Genomic DNA, 21,870 nt, shown 5'->3' with positions numbered 1-21,870 from the left:
TTGTACAGACCTTCAGTATGACTTAGTAGCTTGATTTTTTTTACTTATGCAATTGTGTGAAACCTCATTCCACTTTTTATTGACCATTAAATTTAGATTCTTTTTTTTTTCAAATTACATCTTCAGAGAAAGCACACAATGCTCTGTTACATTTTTAGAATATATTTGAGGTTTCTGTGTCAGAGATATTTTTTAATGCTTGTGTCTGTGTGTTTAAGTGGAAGAAACAATCCTTTTTACACCAATATGCTACATCTTACAAGAAGATTATAGTTATTGTTTTTTTACCAAAGTTATTGCAGAAATGCTATGTGTTGGTAAATCATTTGTTATTCACAAAGTACTTTCCAGTATTTTGAAGTAACTTGATCAGTACCAAGTAGGTCTGGCATATGCATCTAAGCTTCATATGTCAGAATCAAGATTTCACTTATCAAATGCAAACCTCAGCTGATTTCTTGCTAGGATAAGGAGGCAAGTTGTTGTATTTGGATGAAAAGAAAATTTCAAGAATCATCAGTCTATAAAGAAAAATAAAAAGGTCTCTTTCTGTGGCCCTGTAAAAAAAAATCACTTCATGGGGTTTCATTTCAAAACCTTTCTGTTTTGTTTTCACCATCTGGCATGATGAAATAGGGAAATTCAGCAATGAAAGTTGAATTTGTTTTCAAATGTGTGTTACTTGGATTCTTGAACAAATCTATGTGTGTGTAAGTCACTAATGCAATTCATCTGAGGCTGGTTTGAAATTCAGTGTTGTTAAGAACAGCAGTATAGTTGAGCAGGATCTAGCCATGTCTGGATTGTGTTTAAAAGTGTGAAGTTATCTTTAACCATTCAAATCCATGTGAGGAACTGTGTTCTTTTAGAAGTTACTGCTAGGTCAGGCTGAAACCTTGGCTGTGGAGGCATTGCTATTACCAGGAGCCTTCTTTATTTGGCTTCAAATTCATCATCTTCTGGAATAACTCCAGCGACTTCTAGTGGAAAGTGTCCCAGCCCATCACAGGGTGATGGGGGCTGGAACAAGATGACCTTCCAACCCAAACCATTCCATGACTCTGTGTTCCTTTTTGTTAAGATTCCATTTTTGACTGGTACAAATAAATCCAAGACTAAGGCTCTTTTGCTTTGCTTTTCACACTTCCAAAACTGTTCCAGGAAATTCCCAGTACCTTTGGAAGGTGGGTTTGACCACTGTCTCCAGTGGAAGCAGGATCTCACTGTCTGTGGAGTCTTAAGTAATTTTCCTCACTAAGTTCACCCCAGCAAACTTTTCATGCATTTCAAACTCTTGTGAAAAAGGACATTTGTCACCAGGAATGTGGTTTGTCAGGGCACATTCAGCATTCTGAGTGACAGTTTCTCTTTGCCCAGTGTCCCTTCCTGTAGTGACAGCACTGCAGAAGGTCTTAGCAGCACACATCTAGGGTTCTTCAGTTATTTCACAAATAAGTGAATTTGAAAGCTGTTTCACTGTTTATGAGTCTTGTCTTCCTGACTTATGAATCCAAGCAATTTTTGTTCAAATATCAGAGCCCTGCAAGGTCAATTTAAGTCATGGAATATAAAGTAGTTTTGTGTCTGATTTATGCTTTTCCAGAAGACAGACTTCTCAAGAGTGACATGATAACAAGCAGTTCTGTATTCCAGGGTCATTACTGCTTGTGGGTAGAAGTAAACCAGAAAGGCTGATTTTCATTATTTTATTTAGATACCAGAAGGTGCTTCTTAGCTGTGTTTTATAGAAACTTTCACACTTGGTATAAAATGCTTTTACCTTTTTCATCAGCATCTGGAATCTAAGAAACCTCATCTCTTTGTGATTATACAGAGCATTGTCTATTCTACTTCTGCTTTACCTTTTGATTCTTTTACTTTTGGAATAGTTTTTAGCATCCTTTTTCCACATCATTCAAATACAATTTGCCAGCTGAGCACATTTAATTCAGGAATGAAGTTCCTTCAGTATTTAATGCACTTTGTAATTTGGCTGCAGGTAGCAGGACTGATAGAATCTTAGAGGCAAAATAAGGAGAAAGAGAGTGTGAAACCCAGAGAATAAAAGGAAGGAAATTGTGTTCATTTAAATCATAAGGGGAAAAATAGATTAGTAAGAGAGACTGCTTTGAGGGGAAAATGTATTTGAATCATAACAATTCAGTGCTGGAGACAGAAATAACTAAACCCATGTGAACAAGATCAAACATTGGTGTTTTGAGGATTTCCGAGTGTGCTTTACAAACAGCAAAGTAGCTGTGCCTGCAGTTGTAAATAATGGATTTCCTTCTTCCATTTAGGGTGCACTATAACAATTATTTTTCTTCTTTCCCAAGTGACTATCCCAGGAGAATCCAGAGCATTTAATACTTATAATTTAAAGATTGCACTCAAGCCTTTTTTTCTCCCTTATTCTGCTCTTAGCTCTATTTAACCAAAATTTTGCAGAGCAAGCGCCAGATTTCTCGTGTTGTTCATTGTTCATTCTTAGCATGTGGGAATTTATCTTAATAAGGAAATAGAATCAGTAGTTTTCTGAACTTAAATAGAAAAAGAATTATTCCATTTGCTGTTCCCATTGCAGGAAAGCAGTTTAAATGCACAGTTTGTGACTATACAGCTGCCCAGAAACCACAGCTCCTACGTCATATGGAACAACACGTCTCTTTCAAGGTAAGAACACATATAAATCATGCTTAAAGTGATTAGGAAATACACAGAACTTTAGATACAGTAATAAAACTGGCACATTTTCTTGTTTGATGACAATTAACAGTATATAAATATTTTAATATTGTGGAAATTTTGACCTTATAGTCAGACTTTTGAGATAGGGTTATCTTATTCATGACCAATTTGTAATTAGTAGTTTCACTTGACAAAAATATCTATATTTTACAATATGAAACAAATTTTTGGGGTTTGATTATCAGTCCTTGAGTAAGTGAATCTAATATGTACCTTAAGTCCTGGGGAGGTATGGAAGCAAATCCCCACTATCACTGTTCATTCAAATTTTTCCCAAATTTGCCAGTCTCTTGTACTACAGATGAGTTCATATACTTGAAGAAAATTGAAGAGAATTAATTTTAAAACATTTACCTTAAAACATTTATCTGAAACATGCATTGGGAAGAGTTTTGAAAATTGTTCATGTTTCTATGAAGTATTTAGATTAGAGATACAGTTTATTTTAACAAATGGCAATATGTTTTTATTTCTAAATTTCACATTGATTCTCAGTGTGATGGGTCCTAATGTAATGTATTGAATAAATGAACACAATGAAATGTTATATTCAGTAAATAGGAATTATACTGGTTCCTTTTCCAGAAAATACAATATGTTTTATTTAAGAAAATGTTCATTTTAATGCGAGGCATTATCTTAATAGTGAACATATTTCTTATTGAAAACATGATACTATTTTCATATGTAACATCTTTCATTATCTAACAGTTCATTTTACTTCTATAAAGAGTACACTGCAGGCATTCTTAACAAGTACTATAAAGCAGCAAGGCAAGCAGTCTTTTGAATGATGGTTTAAGTTTTGGAAGACAAAACAAGTTATCTAAAGAGATTTTTCATTTTGAAAAAAAAAAAATCTGTCTTAAGTATGTGGTTTTGCTCCAAACTTATATTTTTGAAAATATTTTTTTGTAAATGAAAATACATAATTTTCCTTTTTTGATGGCTAAAGTGATGAATGCCCTCACAGTGCAGTTCTTGAAATGCAGCCGGTTCTGACCTTGGGATCTGCCTACACATAAGTGTGGAAATTCAGGACATTGTCAAGAGAACTGAACTCTGGCTTAGATCAATCAGGAGTATTTGTCTAGAGGAGTTCAAAAAGTATTTGCCTCCTTCTAGGACAGTTGTTTTCATGCTTATCAGGCTCAGAGAAATGTCACTACTTATGTGACCTAATGATCCTTTAATCCATCATATTTCCCTGCTCCATGAATTTGCAATCCTGCTATCCAAGAGCAGGGAACATGCATGACTTGCACAAGTGAGTGCTGCAAGAGCACAGCAGTCTGTCTGCATTTTATTTTCTTTAAAAAATGACAGTTTCAGCAATAGAAAGAGAGTACCCATCTCTGAAATATTGAGTAGCTGAATTTTACAGTACCCTCTGAAGCATAAGGTTAAGGGAGTCTGAACATCACTTTTCTTCCTTATTTTTGCTGTTTGGAACCTGAAGGAAGATCATGAGCAATGAGCTTAGGAGAGTGTTCTAATCAATGTACCCTGACTGCAGACATTTCCCTGCTTTAAATTCAGCTCCTGGATGAACATTTCTGTACCAACCATTTTCTGCTGAGGAGCTTTAGGTGGGACTGCTGTGCATGAAACATTTTCCATCCTATTCTGAGGTACTTGGCTTTTCCCTGAGGACTTCAGCCAACATCTGCATGCTTTTACCAGGACCTAATGCTTGTGTCAAGCTCCCTATGACTGTGACACATCTCAGTCAGAAAGTTACTATCAAAGGTTAACTGTAGGCTCAAATGTTTATTTTCTTAATTTTATTTCTTTAGAAATTTGTCTCTCTGTCAGTTGAAGAGAGACGTGTTCTTAAAAAATTAGTTAATTTAGTTGCCAAAGTCAGCTCACCAAATGGTCAGAGAAATGCAAAATGCCAGGAAAAGGTGAAAGAAATGAGAAAAGGGGAAAGGAAAGGAAAGGAAAGGAAAGGAAAGGAAAGGAAAGGAAAGGAAAGGAAAGGAAAGGAAAGGAAAGGAAAGGAAAGGAAAGGAAAGGAAAGGAAAGGAAAGGAAAGGAAAGGAAAGGAAAGGAAAGGAAGAAGGAAAGGAAAGGAAAGGAAAGGAAAGGAAAGGAAAGGAAAGGAAAGGAAAGGAAAGGAAAGGAAAGGAAAGGAAAGGAGTTAAATTAGATTGGCTGTACAATCATTTTGTACTTTCAGTTATTTTAGTTGTCTTGCTGCTGTTTTTTAGACCAAAGCTCACAGCAGCTGGGTCATTTCATCAGTAGAGAGTCTCCACATGGTCAGACCTGTTAACATCAATTATGAAACATACAATTTACTGAATTACAAAAACTGGGTAAAATTCTTATAATAGTGAGAGTATTTGTTGTCTTGCCCATAATAAAAAGTACCAAATCTAGGTAATGTTTAGTTACAACTTCAATTTCTTTTGAATTTTCGAGAGTTCCCTTGAAAGATGCCCAAGCCAGAAATGAGCATGGTTTCTTGGATCAAAACATTGCAGCTTAGCCCAGTATCCTGAAGAGGTGAGGAAATACAGTCCAACATTTTCCTTTTTGCCCACAGCCCTTCGCTGTGCACACTGCCACTATTCCTGCAACATATCAGGGTCCCTGAAGAGGCATTACAACAGGAAGCATCCCAATGAAGAGTATGTCAATGCAGGCTCTGGGGAGCCTGCAGCTGAAGCTCTTATCCAGCAAGGTACATCTCCACCAAATAAGATTTGTTGGTTTGTTTGGTTTTTTTCTGAAGCAAACTTGGTGAGAAGCTAAACTTCTGTGTAGTATGTGCTCTTCAGTTTATTGGGTGCTATATGTTAAATCATTATTCCTTCTTAGTAATTCTGAAATGGCCACCTTTTACCCTTCCTTCAGTGTCCTTTGTTCTTGGTTTTTAAGGGTGTGGGAACCAAAGTTTTGTTTGACCTTGACTGTGCTATTTGTTGTTGCATACATTTATCATTCACACTTGTTTGTCTCTTTTTGTAAGTCAAGTATCCCTGCCTGTTGAAATGTATCCCTGCTTGTTGAAATGAATGATAAATTTCTACATTCTGCTGATAAATTTCTGTGACAATTCTGCAAGCTTGAACTCAGTGTAAGGTTGAGCAAATATAAGGAAAGAGACTGAAGAGTAAATGGCAGCAAATTATTCCCCCACTAGAAAAATCTGGGGAGAAAAGAGAGTACAGGTAAAACAGGTTAGGAATTGTTATGCTCAGAATGTGGTTTATGGGCAAAGGAAGCACCACCTTGTCTGTGTAAGTAAGCTAAGAATGTATTAGTAGTAAAGCAGAAATCACCACAGTTTAATTTAGGATTAGTCTGACTCCCATAAGTATCTTTGCTGTTACACACTAAGCAGATGAACCAAAGCAAACAACTGATTATAGTCAGGTACATTTATGGGCATAAAGCTCCTTCAGTTCTAGTGCCTGGTGTGAGGAATATTGAGCAAGAAGAGGAGAAAGCCAGATTAAGTATTAAATTGCGTGGAAAATATGTTCATTCTTGGTAAAATTAAGTTTCCTCCTTTGTTACTCGTAATTTTAGAAAGTGTTTTCCCTATTTTTTAGTAGAAACTACCAACAGTTTCGTCTTTTGGAATCTTCAGTTTCTAATTTTGTTGAAGGGAATAGAGACTAAAATAATGCTGTTGTATTTTGATAATGAATTAAATGTAATTCTTCTAAGGTTACATTGTTTCTAAATGCTATTTCAAATCATTAATCTAACACATAAACATTTATCTATTGAAGGCATTAATCCTTGTTAAAATACTGAACTCATGACACAGAGAAAGAGAACTCAGTTGTAGGCTCTCCCTTTAAACTTGCTCTATAAGGGGAAAATATATAACTACAATAAGTAATCTGAGTCTGTGTTGGTTTTATATAACATTATTTTGTTTCCTTTTGTCAAAAAAAAATCCCCAGCCAAATAATTTTCAAAGCAAATAATCTATAACAGTGTAGGGAATATATAGTATCATGTTATTATTATTATTTTCACAGGCAGTACAAGTCCATGGGGAACCTGCAGTTGTTTTAAGCAAGTAATATTTGCTTGGTCAGTACTCAGAGCCTCTATTTTGTAGTCACCCAGATGAAGGGAAAACTCTTCATCATGGGGAGCTTTGTTTAACTTTCCAAATATCTGAGCTCTGCAAGGAATTATTTGTCTGTAGCTACTTTTAGGAATAGATATGAGAGAATGAATTCTCCTAGTATAAATTAGGGATCATACTTGCAATGTTTGGAACAAAGAAAATTAATCTTACATTGATTAGGCTTTCCTTCCCCTTTGGGAGCCAGATAAATGCATTTCTGAAGGTAATTCTTTTCCAGTGAAACATAAGAACTGCAAAGTTGTTGAGATGCAAGAGTACCCTTAAAATGGAGACAGTGGAGAGAGATGAGAGAGAGGAGTCTTTAACTTTTTCCTGTGGTGGTTATCCTTTTCCCACCACACTGGAACATGGGACAGGATGAAATTTAACAAGGTCAAATGTCAGCTTCTGCCCCCAGGGTGGAGCAATGCCTGGCACCTGTCTGAGTGGGAAGATCAGCCCTGCAGACAGGAATAATCTGGGTGGCAGCAGCTCCCCAGGAGCCAGCAGTGAGCCCAGAGGGCAAATCCCATCCTGGGTTGCATCAAACCATTAAACACAGAATGAGCAGCAGGGAAAAGAGAGGATTATCCTGCTGTGCTCAGGGCTGGGATCACCAGGTGAGGATGTGAAGGTTCATGACTGTGTCCAGAGGGTAACAAAGATGGTGATGGGGCTGGAAGTGATGTCCTGTGAGGAGCACCTGAGGGCTCTGGGTTTGTCTGGTTTGGAGGAGGTCGAGGGGTGACCTCATTGCTCTCTGACAGCTTCCTGAGGGGTAAAGGGGAGAGGGAGCTGCCGAGCTCTTCTCCTTGGGATCCAGTGATGGAACATGTTGGAATGCTTCAAAACTGTGCCTGGGAGGCTAAGACTGGACATTAGGAAGCATTTCTTTACTGAGAGGGTGTCACAGACATATTTTCTGAAAAATCCTTTCATTAGGATTTTTTTCTCCTGAGAAGCTGGAGGCCTCAGGAACAAAATGTAAACAATGATTATCTGCTGCTGTGGAATGCAGCAGGTGGATCTGTGATTGGCCCATGTTGGTTGTTTAATTAATGGCCAATCACAGTCAGCTGGCTTGGACTCTCTGTCTGAGCCACAAGCCTTTGTTATCTATTCCTTTTCTATTCTTAGCTAGCCTTCTGATGAAATCCTTTCTTCTATCCTTTTAGTATAGTTTTAATATAATATATATATAAAATAAAATAATAAATCAAGCCTTCTGAAACGTGGAGTCAGATTCTTGTCTCTTCCCTCATCCTAAGACCCCTGTGAACACGGTCACAAGAGGGTGATGAAACTGTGGAAGAGGCTTCCCAGAGAGGTGATCAATGCCTGAAGGCTGTCATTGTTTAAGGGGCATTTGGGCAATGCCCTTAACAACAGTTTTAACTTTTGGTAACCCCTGAACTGGTCAGGCAGTTGGACTGGATGGTCCTTGTAGGTCCCTCACAACAGAAACAGCCTTTTCTGTTCTTTCCATCTCTGGCTTTCATCCTTCTTTCTCTTCCTCTCCTTACACAGCATTTATATTTGCTGTGCTGACAGTAGTGCTGTGCCTGATTTCCACATTCACCTGTGGAAAAGTCAGGCATTTTAGAGTAGTAATGAGGCATCAAATCCATGTAGGAGCTATGAAGTCAGTGTCTCTTCTCAGGGCTCTGTAATGAAGAAAGCTATATTAATAGGTGTGATTTCCCACATGCAGCTTCCTTTGCCAACTCAATTTCCTGTTCTGTGATGCATCAGATGTATCTTGCACCTGGGCTCCAAATAAGGCCAGAGATTCCTTAGCATGCTATAGAAACATCAATTTTTCTCAGTGTGTTGGTATCTCACTGAGGGGAGAATTGTTCCTGGCGGGAGACATTTGCATTTGGAAGTGATAAACATGAATCCTATTGAAGTTAATGAAAGTTTTCCTGATTTGAAAATCAGAATGTTTTCTGTATTTGGTTCACACAGCACAAACAGATTACTGTGGACATATTCTGCAGTGTGACAAGAAAGTCATATTTGTCTTATATGACACCTGGGTATCATACAAGGTAATAGATGTTAGAAACAGATTTTTTACTGTGAGGTACTGGAACAAATTACCCAGATAAATTGTGGATGTCCCATGCCTGGAAATGTTCAAGGCCAGGTTGGAGGTCCTGAGCAACCTGGTCTAGTGGAAGGTGTCCCTGGCAATTGGCAGGGAAGCAGAACAAGATGAACTTTAAGGTCCCTTCCAAGCCAAATCTTTGAATGACTCTGTGGGTTTCTGAACTGCTTGGGCCAGAAATTGCACCTTGATGTCTGACAAGCTTCTGTTTAGTTTCAATTACTGTATTCATAGATCTGAAAAGCAATTTTGGAAAATTATTCATATATTCATATAAAGGAAAAAGACCTTTCAGGCCTGATATTAAACAAATCCTTTGAAATGAAGAGACTATAGATGAAAAGGAAAAGGAGAGAGTACCAGCAAGCAAAAAGGCTTGAAAAGAAATTGAGAGGGAAAAGGAACAAAAATTAATATCTAATAAAAGCTGTCTATATCTATTTGTATTGTATTCTGCTTTTTCTAAGTTACTTTCTGAGCCCAGAGTGAATTGCCTCACACTTGCTCATCTCCTCTACTCTCAGTTGGTTCTTGACTGCATTGCAGGCACTGCAAATAAACTTAATTGGAAATATTTATATGAATGTAGACTGCTGGACTGTACCCAAGATTCCTAGAATGAGCTTATAAATAAATGAATGATTCATAGAAGAGGGACTGTCTTCATTGGAGTAACTGCATTGCCAAGGATAGACAGCAATATTTAATTTCTGGGCTTGTGGTTAGAAATTGGAATCACCCAGGATCAGAGAAATGCTTGGGATTTTTCAGAGTATGTGTGGGTTTCTTTGTTTAGGTAGAAGTCTATGATCTGACCTTTATTTTAGTATTATAAAGTAATAAAGGAAAACTAATAGCATAAGAATTTGATATATTCTGCAAAGGTGGGAAGAATATTCTGTATTACCCACTAGTTTTTCTGCAAGGCCCTGTCTATGTGCTCATTTGATGGCTTATTTTATAGTTTCATTTGCTTTGTGCTGGGAAAGTCCCATACAATTTTTCCCAAATTTGTTTCTTTTCTCCTCGATTCTCCTCGAGAATCTCCTCGATTCTCCCTCCCATCCATAAACATTTTGTTTACATGTCTGAGAGACAGATTTTGGTTTGTGTTTGTGCTTGTGCAGGCCATAGATGAGGGTCCAGTTGTGGCCTCAGTGTTCTGTTTTACAGCTCTCATCACATGCCCTCTTTATATGAAAATGAGAATTGTCTTGTGGAGATTTTAGGTCAATAAATAAAAAAGAGCACATGCCAATGGAAAGAAGTTGTGGGGCTATGTAATATCTGCCTGCAGTGTTTTGTTACAAGTATCAGTTTTGTTATTGAAAGTAGCAAAGGTGTGTAATTCATTCACACTCTCTGTATGTTACCCATTATTCTAAAAAATTATCTAGAAATTAATTTTTTTGAGCTTCCATATCAAGTCGCTGATATGGAGTTATATATTACCAGTTGAATTCTATGCCTCTATTACTTGTTATTTAATTAAGGTCATAATGACAAAAGTTACAGATTTAATTTACCTGATGTGTTGTTACAATAGTTTTGATATCAAAGTAATGCAGAAAAGTGTTCACTGCTCCACAGCAATGTGTTTTTTCTAATACTACAGATGGGTGTGAAATTAATGTGTAATTTCATTTTCTGTAACTGATAATATAATCTATTCTAATCTGAACTTTTTGAGTTTCCTTAGTCAAACTGCGTCAGTTTTGCTTAGAGATAGAACATTGAGCATCTGCTCGAACAGTGAAGTTTGGTAAAGACCTAGCAAAGAAGAGGGTTAGTGTAGTAACACAAAGTTTCACTGAAAGTAAGTCTCTCTCACCTTAGAGACTGGATGTAGTTACCTTCTGTTTTATCAAAATAAAAATTGTGTTTCTTTTCACCTGGTTACCATTTGGTAGCTTTCCGTTAATGTAAAATGAGATGTTTTTCCTAATTGCCTTGTTCATAAAGGACTGTGCAGCCAGGTCTTGGCTTATATCCAGCTTCTGTGAGTGTGTTTGATGCCTTGGAACATGATGTGGAGTCAGGCTTGTGGTAGCTCAGTTCCTGCTATTAGATTTGTTACAGTGAGTTCTGGTCACCTAATGCAACAATTTATCACATGCAGGTTATTCATGTTGTCTTAAGTCAATAGAGGGGAAAAAAAAAATACTTATTTGTATAATTACAAGCAAGTGAGATCTGACATTTGACCAAACAAATTTCATAAGCAAAAGAAGTAAAAGCTCTTTAATCTTGTATAAAAAATTGGATTCTCATGATTTAATTATGCTTAGATTTTTACCTGTAATGCTGCACACTCACACATTAAATATTGTGCTAACTTCTTGCTGTGCATCATTTTGTAGACAGAAAACTTTATTTACAGATTGCCTTTTAACATAAACCTCAAGAACAAAGATATTTGGGTAAAGAGAATATTGCGTTGTTAATGCCTCCTTGTTTACTTTGCTAATGTAAAAAAAATAACAGTGTTTGTTTTGAAACTTGAGAAAACTAGAACAGCTATATTAGAGAAGGCACATTTAAAAAATATTACTAAAGTATGCCACTGATGTGTATGTTAAATGTTAACATATTTCATATTGGACAAATGGCTAAAAGAAAACATTTTACAGTTACATGGCTTGATTGACATGGGGTCAAATTAAGCAGGTTGTTCCTGTGTTGAAAAAGAATTTATATGAAAATAACTCAAAGAATTTATTTGTGTTTTCTTGTAGGTGGCATTAAGTGTCCTGTTTGCAGCTTTGTGTATGGTACAAAATGGGAGTTCAACAGACATCTTAAAAACAAGCATGGAATGAAGCTGGTGGAGAATGATGGGGAGACCAAATGGGAGGTAAAGCAAAATAACAATGGCTTTAACCCTCAATTTTTTTTAAATTCTGGGGAGAAAAGTAAGGATAAAAATAAAAAGTGTGAAAAAATGTGGTTCTGACTTTATATAAGATTAGAAAGTTGTGGGATCTTATCTTTGCTAGAATGCAGGTCTTCTATGTATGTTAAATTTTAATATATGGTAGGGTTAAAAGCCTTGTAAATGCTTATTTTTGCATTTTAGGCTTCTAGTCCTCTGTTCGCAGCAGAAAGGGTGAAAGCTTTATTAGAAAAAAGAGAAATTGAAAAACTTCCTGCATTTTGTAATATGCTGAATATTCACTGGTGTTAACTGTAAGATGAGCAAAGTTGCAGGAAAAAACTTATGTCTTGGTCCAGAGAAGGCTAGAATCTAGAAAACTGAATTTTTTAATTGACCAGCTGAAAAAAATATAATGTTATGTAGAATAAGTCTTCTATGATATGCTCTGTGTTTTCAGCTTCAATCCTGGAGATGCAGAATCAATGGGAAAACCATAGATTTAGACACTTTTATTAAAAAATTATGGTTGGCCAGTGGAGTGTCTTCCACTGCCCAAGCCGGCTGATTTTGATATCCAGTGAGAGGAAAAAGCCAGGAATCAACTGCAGCTGTTTTAGGCCTCTTCTGCTAAATTTCAGTCTGGCTCCATCACAAATCTAATACCTGATTTGGAAGAGCTGACCTGCAGGTCTTGTCTAACACTTAATGAGTATCCACACACAGGATAAGTCTTTGAAAAACACTGGAGTAGATTCTATTTGGACAGCTGTTCAAAGAAGTAGGACAAGCATTTTAAAATGCAACCCTTCAAAGTCCTTTATCCATATTCCAAATTATTATCTGTACACTTTGCCTGTAGCTGCCCAAAGCTGGAAAAATAAGAGGACATCCTGGGTGCAAGAATGACTCTGTTGCTGAATTTGCAATAGAATCTCATCAGAGCAGGAATATATATTGACAGCTTGTTTTGAAAAAAACATAGTTTATGGAAAGGATAACTTTGCAGAAACAAAATGCCATTTTTTTTCAAGTTTCTGAGGTGTTTTAGCATATATGCAATATAAATTCATTTTGCTCAAAAGGTTTTTGGTAAACTCTGGTACAGTACAAGTCTGTTGTTAGTTTAAGATAGCTGTGCAACAAAAATAAGGTCAAGATAACTTTGCATCCTTAAAGCAACTTTTGAAGTAGAATCCAGAAGAACACTGTGGGATGATTATCCTGTCTCCCATTTAACACTCTTCTTGAATTCTGTTTCACACACTACAGCTCTTGTTACAGTATTTGTTGTCCAAACTCATTCCTTGTTGCTGTTAAATCATTGAAATGAGATTATTCATGCCTTGGCTTTGTTTCCAAGTTAACTGCTGAGGTTTCTGAAGAAGCATCCACTCAGTATCTCCATATCACAGAGGCTGGAGAAGATGTTCAAGGCACTCAAGCTGCTGTGGCTGCATTGCAGAACCTCAGATACACTTCTGAGAACAGTAAGTTACCTTTTTCCTAGGTTGGAACACAAATACACCTTTTTTTTTCCAAAATATAAAATTATTTTGAGTGTACAATATACAACCTCCTGTAATCGCCTATTAAAAATTTTGAAATAAGTCATCCAGAACTTACTTCTGGGGGGTTATATTTTCTTTAAGTATAAATTAAAAATTATAATTCATTATGAATTCCTATATCCTGAAGTCATTAATACTTATCACTGCCTGTTTTGCACTTTATTATTAGCTGTGTGGAATTTCCTGCCTATATTATTAAATATGCTGTGAAATTAGCTATCTTGGCAGAGTAGATGGTGTGTATCTAATGACAATTCTCTGGCTATTATTTTTCTCCCTCTCTGGCTTTAGTCAGCAAGACTGCAGGAGTGACATGGTGGAATAGCTCATTTACCATGTTCCCAAGGCAGCACTAACAATCTCAATTTTGGTGGTACACAAAATTAAGTGAGCTATTCTGTATCAGATTGAGAAGGAAAAGAGTAGTATTAGATAATGTCTGCCAAGTGATAAATAACAAAAGCCAGGAGAAAAGAAAAAAAAGGCCAGATTTCTGAGAGTGTAAAAACACCAGACTAGAGTAGGTGTTCCTAGGTGGCTTTTTTTTAAATTTTTTTAATACATATTAATAAATGCCCTGGTTATGAAAAGACAGCATTTTACAATTGTTTATCATTGTAGTCTTTATAGTTCACAATACAGATACATGTCAAAAACTCTCAGCTTTTATGGACTTTCCAAACATGCTGCAATTAAATTACATTACTGCCAGTTTCTGTATATTATTTCAATGAGTTGAGATTCTGAGTAAGTGAAAACTTCTTGAGAACTTTTTTAAAACCTCTTCATATCTAAATTAAAATAAATATTTTCATGGAATGTACTGTAGTCTTTGTTTTCAGCATGAAGCTATAATTTTTTGAATAATCTTCTTTTTAGAGCATCCAACTTCAGGTACTCTTCCAGCATATTCCGTCTTAGTATAAAACCAGTAGTATCTTGTCTAAAGGCAGTTTTATAGTTAAAAAACCCCAAAGCAAGCAAACCTTTTTCAGTACTCAGATACATTTGTTTCTTACTTAAATAACAAAATATAGCTACTTTTCTATTTGAAATTAAATTATCTGACCTAGACTGCCTATACTATCACAGTATCAACCTAAGTTTAAAAGAGCTGAAGTTAGGAAATTAGATTTATTATATTTTCTATCATTTTTCTATCTCTGACAGTGATTAAAGCAAATGTAAGGCAGCTTTACATGGCCCTGACAGTTTCTTTCCCTGTCTGACATCTCCCTCATGCTGACAGTGGGCATGAGGGAATGGTGGGCCATTGGTGGGAATTTGTATTCCTGCATAACAAAAACCATTTTTCTGAATTCAAGTCTTTTACACCTTGTGAAAAGTGAGAGTACAACTATTTTGTTTGGGATTTTTTGTAAACATCCCTTTCCTTTGGCAGGGCTGCACACACCAGAGAATTTTTTAAAAAGGACAGACATGTTCTGATCCAGTGTTTATAAAGTGATCAGTATGAGTTTTCCCAAGCAATTAACCTTTTCCTTCAGCAGCTTAGTGATAAAGCTACTTCATTTAGGTTGAGGGGTACTGCAGAGCACCAGACAGAGGGTAAACACGGGTTTCTAAAATACCAAATGGCTGTTATGGTTATAGGTATACAAGCAGGTTCTGTGTAAGGTGAATGTCTGGTAAATACACATTTGGATTTTTAAACTCCTGCAGCTTCCTAATTTGCAGTTCCTGCTATGACTTGCGGCTGTTGTTTCTTTATTCAATGTACTCTTTTAGATCTCTTTCAAATAGGCACAGAAGTGATCAGTGTGGCTGCACTTGCTGACTCATGCATTCCCTGGGCAAATTTATTTTGTGAATACTTCCCTGCCATAGGTCTGTCACATTACTGAGCTTTTTGAATTGTACCAACAGCACTGCAAGTCAGGGCAGTGCTGTTTGATTCACACAGCCTCAGAACTGTTCTCCTGTGATGATCTTATGGCTTCTGTCTTTTTGATAAGGTGAAAGACTGGATCCAGCAGCTGTAAACATCCTGCAGCAGATCATTGAGTTGGGTTCAGAGTCCCACGATGCCACCGCAGTGGCTTCTGTCGTTACCATGGCACCTGGCACGGTGACAGTGGTGAAGCAGGTGAGAGCTCCTTTCTTCTCTAAACCAGACACATTCAATTTGCATATATCTTCTGTGAAATGGGTGTTACTTTGCAAGGGACAAAAATTAAATGATCATTCAAGACACATAAGGAATTTTTCCTGATTTTTCACTGGGTGGTGTGTGTATGGGTGTTTACCTGCCCAAGCATGTACATGTATATTATCTTATATATAGGCACATATATCTTTATACATCAAAAAGTGCATATAGTTTTGTATGTTTTATAGTTTTTATAGTTTTTGAATTAATAAATACACCTATATCTGTATGTAGATATGTGTGTGAAAATACAACTTTTTTTTAGCAGGTGTTATCAGGTTTTATAAAATAACATATTTTGTGCAGACACTTAATCCCATTGTCATCCAAAAGATTCAGGTGGTCCTTGGTGCAGCAAGCAAAAGGAAATAATTTTTAATTTGAGGTGCCTGTTGGGTTCAAACATCATGGCTTTTGCTCAGTATTTCCTCCTCACAGGTGTCTGCTAATTTCCATTTTTCATTCTCCTCTCAGTGTTCTTTAAACTGCTTGTTCCTTCTCTTTCAGCACAGCTCTTTGCTTATCCCTTTCCCCACTGATTCACTGGGGTCTCTGCACTCTGCACCTGTGGTTGACAGGTGAGGAAAGTACATGAGAAGTTTTAACTTCCCAAAGAGTTAAAATAACTCTTTTTATTTAAATAAACCAGAATTGATTATTCGGAGTCCTGAAATTGACTTTTGAGTTCAGCATTTTTTGTAGTGTTTTGAACATTGAGTTCATGAGAGTTCTACAGAAGTGTGAAGTTCATGGTGTGTGAAGTACTTGGATAATTCCTAAGCTTGCTGCCCAAATGTCACAAAAACAAGGCATAATTTGAAGCCAGAGCATTTTCAGATGTTCCTTTGCAATACTTAACAGGTATTTTGACTAGAAACTATGTAGGAGTTTAGGGCTTTTTTGTAGAATAACATACCCAAACTTGAAAACTAAATTCAGTCATTAAAGAGAAGAGACAATGTGGTCCAATTATGTGCAAGTTTCAAAACAACTTTTATAGTACAGCCACTACCAACATGCCTGCTGTGCTATAGAGATGACCTGTTGGGGGTTGAATGCAGTATTAGCAACTGGTGTTTGTCAATATCATTGAAATTAGTTCTTCCCTAAAGAAATTCATCTTTTGAGGCTATTGTACTAAAGGTATAGGAGAAAGTGGTTGCTGAAGGAGAGCTGCCTAGAGAATGTTTTGATATCTGAGTGTTACAGTTTAAATATACAGGTATTAACTCTGATCAATATCTGAGTCATCATAAAATCTATTGACTTCTTTGTTGGACACTCTGAATTTACTGGTAACTTTTTCTAAGTAAATATTTCTATTCCAAATTAATTTTCTTCTTCACTTTTCAATCCATATTTCTAGCCTTTTGAGTTTGCAGACTGCTAAGCCTTAATCACTTCTTTTTCCCTGTATACATCAGTGATTCTCAGTGATATCAAACTCTTACAAGCACCACTCCTGTATTAAATGAAATATTGAATTCTCAGAGCACAGAATCTCTTTCTAACTTTTCTTTTTATGCACCGCTATCCAATCCCTTTAGAATCTTCTACGTTTGTAAAATTTTTCTTTTCGTTTTTCTCTTTTCTTTTTTCTTTTATTTCTCTACAGAAATTGTTTTTTTACCATAGTCTGGTCTGTTATACAGCTGTAGTTACTTTCCAGCTCTTGTCTTCCAACCAGAAAATTTCTCCAGAGTTTCAGGCACACCCAATTTTAATCTGAGGGAAAGAAGTCTTTAAAAGTCTTTCTATTAGCTTGACTTTAATCCTCCCCTATTAGAAACTGTCAGGTTTTTCCTTCAGTGCTGAGTTGCTTTCCGTGGGATATCCCTCATTTGTAGCTATGGCTTGGTTGGGTTTTAATTATCATAGGTTCCTAATTGTTACCTTGAAGTGACCTTTAGATATGTTCATATTTCACTTTTCTACTGGAAAATGTATTCCATACTTTCTTCTGTGACCTTCAGCTTTTCTTGTGGGTTGTGAGACAAAGAATTCATTCAGGGTGTCAGCAGTCTCTCAACATCACCTGTCACTGAATTTCCACTCTTGCTCTTTAATGGCCTCACAGAGTCCTTGCTTAGCAGCTCAAGTCCATTTTTTCTTTCCTTAACAACATTTATTGTAGTTGTCCTGATTTTTATGCTGTTTGTTTCTTTCTTTCTTTTTCTCTAAGGACATACATTACCCATTTCTTATATCAGTTCTTACTTTCAAATCTCATTTCTAGCTAGCCCTTGCAAGTTTACTTCATATTTCTCTATTTGCACCAAGAAATTTCTTCTCATTCTAAACTATTAGAATGTTTCAGAAGGATTTTTTTCTTTTTGCTGTAAATGTTACACTACAGTGTTCTATTTTTGTCTCCCCTTTCCTCCCTGGAAATTTATTTCTCCCACAGCTGTCCTTTTCCTTACTTTTAACTCATAAAATTCCCATTTACACTTTATCCTTAAAATCTTGTATAAATCCAGCTGTATCTCTCAGTAATGCTGCTATGCTCATGCTTTGGCAGTTCCCTAACCTGTGTGCTCACATACCTTCAGTGTGCTGTGCTTGTAGAGCTTCAGGTTAATGCAAGAATTTTGCCTTCAGAAACAAACTCTGTATTTATCCCTAAGTCCTTTTCAGCATCTTGGAAGATATGAGGTGTATTAATTAGGTCTAACTGGTGTAATTTTAAAATTGTCTAGGTCACAGGACATAAAGGATACCATGGTTCTTCTGTTAAATTATTGTTCTGCTTGTAATCTTAATGCAAGTACAATAAATTATAAATACGCATTATATTGGAGGTGAAATCAAGATCACATTTTCCTTCACAGCTCCTGAATTGCATGTCTAGAACAAAAGTTCAGCTCTGACTTAGGAAACTTTTTATTTCTTGTTTATATGAATGATTATATTAAAGAAAAGGCTTTGACAACATAACAGTAACCAGTTCCAGCCAGAATTGGGATTCAGCTTATGATTTTAGACCCTAAAATGCAAAGTTATCCCTGCTTAGCTTGGGTTATGTTTGGTAAATAAAAATCATTGTTGGCTCTGTTAGTGTTACGTGTATGAAACCTTTCCAAGGTTTTGTCTGGAGCCTGAAATGATTTTATCTTAATTTTGCTGTGACTCAATATACTAATCTGTTATCAAAGTTTTTTTTTTTTTTCTAATTTAGGATAAATCCAGTTGTGTGAGCTCTGAAAATATGCAGCTGTCAAGGAGTGTAATATAAATATCTCATCAAATGCCTGAGGAAAAAAAGTTAGTAATGTGAAGTTTTACCAATATGATCTGAGACTGGCAAAAATCCCCTTTGAAGGTTTGGTCACAGCATGGCAGAAGTCCATCCTTGTTCAGTTACTAGGGATCCACTCTGGATCTCTCTGTCAAAGATGAAGATAATTCTTCATGGCAGGACATTTGAGTTGTTCTGCTCTGCTTAAAGGTGAAAAAGGTAGCAAGGTGGAGAAAAGGAGAGAGGACAGAGTGCTGAGTTTGAAGAACAGCTAGGAAAGAGCTTAATAAATGCTTAGAAAAGGCAGGAAATACTCTTCACAGTGGATGGTAAATACAGGCAAGAGACTGTGGAGAAAGGAGTTTGGTGGGAACAGCACATGGGAAGGTGAAGGGACTGGAAGGGTAAAACAGGAGACTTCTCTTTCTGCACATTCCACTCTCTGTGTCCTGTTACAGATGTACTTTTGCCCTTGTGCCTTAGGGTGGAGATTGATTCATTTGGTTTTTTGTTTATTTTGCTAGAAGAGGCTGTTCAATCCATTATTTATAGAGGTGGACTGTTTTCCTGGCTTACATGCCAAGCATCACCCCCTCTTGATTTACAGTCTCTGCCGGCCTGTGCTCAATGATTGGTTTTTCACACAAAATGTGTGTGTTATCTAGAATAGAGATAGTGTTTCACTACAAACTGCCTTGTTACTTAGTTGCCTCTTTCAGTTAGAATGTACATCAGACAAGGATATTAATTGTTCCATTAAAAAGTTTCTTCCAAGTTAAACATGTGTTTGATTTAAATACTGAGTTTCTTGTGAGGAAATACCAGCCTCATAAATGAACAGCCCTAATATGTTATTTTTGAAGAGGGGATTCTTTCAGCGTGTAGTGCTGTAAGTAACTCACCAAGGAAACAATATTCAAGTGCATATTCTTGGTTTCACAATATATGAAGAATATCCTTAAAAGCTTAGTTCCTGAATCCCTCAGTGCATTGTCCAGAACGTCAAAAGTGTTTCCTCTTCTTGGTCTGTGTCCCTCAGCTCTAGTTTCTCTTCTAGTTGTTGCTCTTCCATTTCTAGTGTTTGTTTGTTAGCAGGAATGTTTAATGGCAGCAATATGCTACCTGATTTAATTAATTTATTTTTTTCATAAATGCAGTTTATTTCTTGTATCAGATCTCTTTGATGCAGAGTTCAAAGCATGTAGGGTTCTCTATCCAAATATGAGAGGTTTTTTTTTCCATCAGATTACTGCTACAGACCAGTAGAATTTTGGATTGCAAACCAAAGGTTTACATTGCTATGCACTATAGTAACCAGTTAAATTTGGTTGCATGTTATCCGTTTTTCAGGGTTTTCCTTGTGTTCATAGTGATGGACAAATGTGCTGTTAATTCATTTTTTCTTAGGCCTGTGGTACTGCACTGTGTTTGTGTGCTCTAGAACCATCACTTATAGCTCACTCTGAAGGTGGCTGAGAAGTTTGTGTTAATCACTAGTCATTATTATTATAAGGTGATTATGTCAGTCTTTCTGCACACTTGTTCATCAGAAGTTCACTTTATTTCTGAACTCTGTGGGATGTCTTTTCTATTTTCCAAGCCAGAGAGCTGATTTCCTCCTCAGGAACATTCATGGGCCTTGCTGCAGGTGAATACCTAAATGGTTCAAATTTGTTCTGAATGATGACTCCTCTATGGTTTCTCATTTCAACCTTTTAGCTACAATGGTTGCCCAAGCCATCATTATTTTGTGCTTCAGTTAGCTCTGATAATCTTTTTTCTGACTTTCAGAGCTTTTGTTTTACCCCTTTTGTATTCTTTCAGAAAAAAACCTCAAAGATTACTTTCTCTCCTCTTCTTGTCATTGCCTTATCTTAGCTTGTTTACTTGATGTTCCTTTTTATGCCACATCAAACAAAATCTTGTTTTCCTTTCCTGAATTTTTTACTCCTTTCCAGTTAGAGTCCTGTTTCTCATTAGCTGTAAAGATTTTGTCTCCTACCTTTGCTCAGTCCATGAAGATTTAGCTGCTTATTATAACTTTTTTCAAACAATTTTCTAATGTTTCCATATTAGTGCTTAGTTGTGTGAATTTTTAATGAGGAGCAATTTGTACCTCATTGTCTTCTCTCAATTACTTGTCAAGAATATGATGGCAGCAATTATCTGTGAATAGGCTGTTGTATATTGACACCAATGCCTGGCACACTGAACTACCATTGTCTCATTTATGTTTTACTCTCTCACCTCCCTTTTTCTAGCTCTGCTTACTTTGTCTTGTTTTATACTGAAATGATACTGAAATTATAAGGCCTTTGGGGCATGAACTGCTCTTTTCATGTAGCATAGCTGATACAATCCAGGTCCTGATCCAAAGCTACATAAATATTAACAATAAAGTGCAGTAGTTGGCTGCTGAATTATCTTTCTTTTCCTTCCACTCAGAAAGATGAGACAGAACTGATGTTTTTACTACTTCTGTAGACTGAAGTGAAAGGTTAAATCTATTTCTGAAAAGGACAGTAACCTTTTTTTAACTTAGACATAATGTGTTCTGGAGAATAAGTATATCAGCTATTACAATAACTAAACAGATCTCTATCAGAAGATAACCAGAAAATATTGGATTTCCATGTGCTTCAACCTTTATTTTAGTTGCTTTTATCCTTTTATTCTGTGATCTCCAGTAAAAACCTACCATGGTAAGTCACTTTCTTCAAAGTGACAGCAGTAGGAAGGCAGAGCAAAGATTATACATCAGCTCAAAGCAGATCACAGAAAAGAATTTTATAGCATAGCACATCTTCAAAAGTAAATGCCTATTATTAGCATGGCTGTCACATCAGAGGCTGCTGAGCATTGTGCTTCAGCAGCACACCTTGTATTTCAGTCGGCTTGGATTGGTCCTGATGTGGTGATGGGTGCTGGTGGCAATCTAGAAAATTTGCCAGTACAGGGAGTTATGTACATGCTGATTGTCAATTTTATAGTTGCTTTAGAACACAGAGCAGTCTGATGCTTCCTGTGGCAGTAACAGCAGTGGAAAGTTTTAAATGGGGCAGTGA

General features: G+C 36.5%; 1 protein-coding gene across 1 annotated transcript in view; it reads left to right on the top strand.

Annotated features, from left to right (window-relative positions):
• ZFAT (zinc finger and AT-hook domain containing) overlaps window positions 1-21,870 on the top strand; it is an 86,151-nt gene that overhangs the window by 58,456 nt on the left and 5,825 nt on the right. The window contains 6 exon segments of the mRNA XM_058808897.1: window positions 2,585-2,673; window positions 5,300-5,303; window positions 5,306-5,437; window positions 11,690-11,808; window positions 13,190-13,316; window positions 15,374-15,504. Coding sequence (XP_058664880.1) covers window positions 2,585-2,673; window positions 5,300-5,303; window positions 5,306-5,437; window positions 11,690-11,808; window positions 13,190-13,316; window positions 15,374-15,504 — 602 coding nt within the window.

Source organism: Ammospiza caudacuta, chromosome 1 (assembly GCF_027887145.1).
Source record: "Ammospiza caudacuta isolate bAmmCau1 chromosome 1, bAmmCau1.pri, whole genome shotgun sequence".
NCBI classification, from domain to species: Eukaryota; Metazoa; Chordata; class Aves; order Passeriformes; family Passerellidae; genus Ammospiza; species Ammospiza caudacuta.
Note: the sequence above shows the minus strand (reverse complement) of the source record. Positions and strands in the feature narration are given on the sequence as shown.